At 44.0% G+C, this 4,665-nt stretch overlaps 1 protein-coding gene across 1 annotated transcript in view; it reads right to left on the reverse strand.

Annotated features, from left to right (window-relative positions):
- Positions 1-3,108, reverse strand: part of GLI2 (GLI family zinc finger 2) — a 142,218-nt gene extending 139,110 nt beyond the window's left edge. The window contains 1 exon segment of the mRNA XM_009996042.1: positions 2,946-3,108. Coding sequence (XP_009994344.1) covers positions 2,946-3,078 — 133 coding nt within the window. The 5' untranslated portion in view covers positions 3,079-3,108.
- Positions 3,109-4,665: the final 1,557 nt, after the last annotated feature.

Genomic DNA, 4,665 nt, shown 5'->3' on the forward strand with positions numbered 1-4,665 from the left:
CAGCCATAACTTGATTTGCTCAAAGCTGGAAACATTTGGGACAAATATCCAAAGCAAGGAAACTCGAAATGGAGACTGGACATATTATTGCATTATAATAATATAGTCTAAGTAATAATAATAATATAATAAAATAGCTATTCTTCAATTATTTAACTCATATTCAGTTTATTGCTTCAATTACCTTAATTATAACTAAAACCTTATGAATCTATTAATTTCTACAAGGGAAAAAGAAAACCTTATGATCTGTGAAACATGCAATGTTGGCACTCCATCTGTGTGACTCAGTAGAATAAAGGAGAAGAAATGTGTTGCAAATTACATTTGTTTAGCTTTGGAGAGCAGCATGGTGATCTGCAGCACTAGCTGAGCCCTGCTGCCACTTTCTCACATGTTAATACAAAGAGTAAAACCTTTACAATAAATAAAATCAAGAGTTTGTCTTGGATGAGAAAAAAGACTTGTCTGTATGGCCCCAAAGCAGGGTGGAGAGCTTGGGGGCCCTCCCTTTAAAGTTGTTCCCCTCCTCAATCTGAACAATGTAATTAATCTCCATGTCTCGTTTGCTTTCTTCTGTAAGAATGAGCATAAATATGTATATTTCTAGTCTCTTATGAGTAATTACACTAGTTTAGTGAAACAAATAACTTCTATTAACATGAATACCATGTGAATACAGTCTCATCACTACTCAGGCTTTTTCCTATTATCTGCTAAATCACACCTTGCAATTAACTGATGTTATAACATGACTTTATATTAATTTTTCTACTTATAAGCACACACACTGTGCTGCTCCCTTTTAGGAGCATATATTATGTCTAGAATTCAAAGGGAAGCCCTCTGAGCCCCAAGAGAACGTGCAACACCTGCAAAGTCCTAGGGCCAGCATGTGACTGCACACTGCTTCACTGCCAGCCCTTCTAGGTCATTTATGAGCAATTCTCTTCACATCTTAAAACAATCCTCCACTTACTTCACTTCCTCTTAAAGGAGAAATACTGAGCCTGTAAACCAAAGGGGAGAGCACAGCATTCACAGGACAGCTAATGTAGAATGCTTAAAACCAATCAAGTCTCTGGGGGTACCAAATGGTCCAAGGGACACTCCACCTCAGGGGCATCTCGTTTCCATCACATCTCTGGAAATGTGCTGACTGCTTCCTTGGTGAAGGCACTCCCAAGATAAGTGCCAAGTGGGGAGAAAGTGTTTATTCACAACAGCACGTCTTTACATTTTGAATTTTAGCACATATTAAGATTTTGTTGGTGCCTGTCAGCCCTTTCAATCTGCCAGTCACTGAGATGATGCCTCGAGGGGGCTGCCTCAGTGGTTCCTACACCCTGTGCTTCCTCAACAGCAATCAGAGTCTGCTGGGAGTTGGCAAACTCCTGCATGTTCCTGTCTCTATCTTTTCCCATTTCTGCCATCCCTTCCTTTCTGCCATTTGCATAGTACTTACAAGGAAGGTGGCTCTAACCCATTCAGCAGCATGAAATTGTGTTTCTCTCCAAAGAACTCTGTGTAATAGATTTTCTAGTTCTTTTTAAGAAAAAACCTTTCCTTTGGCTAGCAAAAAGTAACAGAGTTATAAAACACATGAACTGATCTGATGGGTTATAATCTAACAGCTGCTACCATGCTCTGCATCTGAATCTTCACTGGTCAATGTGGGAATAAAAACTGGGTAACATATGTGTTGAAAAGGAAGGACAGATGAAATAGATTTAAGAAGTCTGGGCTGGGAACTATCTTCAAAACACATCCAACAGAAAACACAAACTCTCCAGCTGATCTGTAAAGGAACCAAAGAGCCTCTGGAGTTGTTATGCTGCTCTCCTGAGATGGAGAGAAACCACCCCACAGTGAAGGGAGAGGAGGGAAAGTTTGAGGCAGACTCTGGCTAAGAATAAGGTATATAAGCTGCTTGCAAAGTTTATGCAGCTGGGATGTCTCTTGTCACATCTGAGCTGATTCAGCCCCTTCTAAGTTTGTCTCCTCATGCTGCTCCGAGAAGGGACACCCTGTTCCAGTCCCCAGCAAGGGCAGTGTGGGGCCTTCCAAGCAGGCATAGCTTTGCCCACAGCTGGAGCCTCCATGAAAGGGCCTGACACCAATCTGGAGATCCCCCAATACACACATGCCAGTGAGGGATGTGTTTTGCCTGCCCCATTTGGGGCCATTTACTGTAGCAGTGGGAGGAGGCAGGAGCAAAGCGCCTGCACACCCCCCCACACACCAGAAGTGACCCCATACCCTCAGTTGTCCATGACAGATTCCTGATTGACTTCCAACACAAGCAGAACCAAAATTGTGCCAAAAACACTGTCAAAAAAATAAATCAAACCTGAGCTATTTCTGACATTAACAGGAATGGCACGAATGGGGATGGGGGTTCTTTGGATACCACCTTGTGTGAGGGCTGGACATTCCCAAATTCTTCCCTAACCATGCAATCCCAGCAACAATGGCTGAAGACAGTACATTCTGTTTAGCTTATTAGCAGGATCACAGCCAGCACATGACACCCCTCCCCAGCCACGACAATGGGATGTTCACCCAGCTCCAGCCAGACCCACCAGCCACTCATTGCCTCCTCCACAGTGGAGCTGCAGGCACTGTGCTGCCTACATCACACAGCACTGGCCAGACAATACCAAGCAGCAATGGGACGCCTCAGTTCTCCGACTGCCACCTCTCCCCACCTGCCCTCTCCCTTGCCCCAGCCCAGTTTGCCAGGAGCAGCAGTACCTGACCACAATGCAGTGACGTTTGGACACCACGCGGTGACACAGCTTCCTGCGCCTCTGACCGCCAGTGGCCAAGAACCCCAATAAACTCAGTGTGCTTGCAGGAGGACAGATGCCACTGTACTTATTAAACTCTTACAGTCTAATGAAAAACACCCCTGCTGCTTTCAAAGTGTGGAAAACATAAAGTACCTCCTTGTGCCACTGCTGCTCCTGCAGCTGCTAAAGGAGTGGGTTTCTTCCCCGTCTCCGTAAAGCCATTCCCCTCCAGAACTGCACCTTTCCCTTCTTTTTTCCCAGCAGCAGTTGAAGCAGAAGTTTCCATCTTAGATGCGCATCTTCCAGCTCAGCAACCCTACAGGACATAAAACAAAACCAGATTCTGGTCACCACTCACAAAAGAAGCAAAATAAGCTTCACAAGGAAGCAGCTGATGGTTCGGCAGAGAAGCTCAAAGGTAAATGACAAGCAGCAAAGATTTCCTGACCCAGCCCCTCATAAAAAAAAAACCTGAGTCAGCTAAAACTTCTAAAAAATACAGATAAAAATGAATTCAAGGTGGGTAGATTGTTGTTGCTTTGCTTTGGGTTTGTTGGGGTTTTTTTTCCCAGTTGATGCTTATTCTATGCACTAGTTCTGAACCAGTGCTCAGACCAGAACATTTAAATGGTACTTACAGATAAGCCACAGCAGGTTTGCCTGAGCCCACTCAGCCCTCACTGGTGAGGACTAACATACTCTCCCAGGCAAGTTCTGTCCTGACCAGTCGTATCTGAAAATCACCTACAGCTTTACCCCCATTACAAATGGTGAATTAAGTGCCAGTAAAAACAAGAAGATACGAGAGCACAAATAACTTGGGTTTTTGTATTGTGTTTTTTTTAGCTTAGGTCCCTGAAAAATAACAGCTCTTGAACCATGGGTCAGCTTATTTTTTTTCTGCTTGACTCAAATGCATCTTTTCTCCTAAAAGCAAATGCATGTGTACCCCAAATTTAATGTAAAATGGGGCTTCTATTAGATGAGGAGGTGTGCTTTGTTTCTGACTGCAAATACTTCTGTTCACCCCGTTTTAACTTGTTTTATTTCAAATGTCTCCACGTGACTCCTGCTTTTACAGAACCCACACAGTTACCTGGCACTACCAGCCTCAGGCTGGTCTTGGGAAAACCCACTGCTAATTCCTCCTTTCCTTTCTAATTTTAATGCAGATCTGAAATTTTTCACATGCAAATTTCCAGATGCAAATTTTTCAGCTCCTGAGATACTCGGGAGCACACTGGGTGTTTACCTTATTGGAATTAATGGGATCACCCAAAAATGATCTGGGAAACCAGGAAACATTTGTGTTTGTGCATGCAGGTAGTTTTGTGCCAGCTCAAACTTCCCTCTGGAGGGATTAACTGACTCCTGTGCACCTTGGATTAAAAAACTAACACTCCTAAAAACTTGAAATAACATGAAGATTTCAGGAATTGCCATGTGTGATCTGTAACTTTTACCATTTATTTGTCCATGACCCTGGAATAAGCACTGGATTTTGTGGTTTCTGTTTTTCCTGTCACTATTTTGCTGGTTTTCCAGCAGTTTTTGTGGTGTAACTTTAGGACTTCACAAGCAAGAAAGCAAAGCCCCTCTTTCCCCACTGTGATGAGCTCCACAGCTTAGCACCGTGCCAGTCTCCTTCACACCCATTCTTGAAGACCCTCCTGTGTTGCACCACTGTTCAAGACAGACTGTTCCAAACCCTTCTTCATTTGCCCAATGGCTACTTTGAAACTTGCCTATAGATATAAAACCACCCTGGCAACTCAGAGGGACCTGGCACATAATGGATGTGGTTCTCCAGCATTGCCTGCACCACCTGGGCTCCAGCAGGTTGATGGCCTGCTCAGTGGCTTTGTGCTGCAGC

This window comes from Chaetura pelagica, unplaced genomic scaffold (genome assembly GCF_000747805.2).
Source record: "Chaetura pelagica isolate M959 unplaced genomic scaffold, ChaPel_1.0 scaffold3, whole genome shotgun sequence".
NCBI lineage: Eukaryota > Metazoa > Chordata > Aves > Apodiformes > Apodidae > Chaetura > Chaetura pelagica.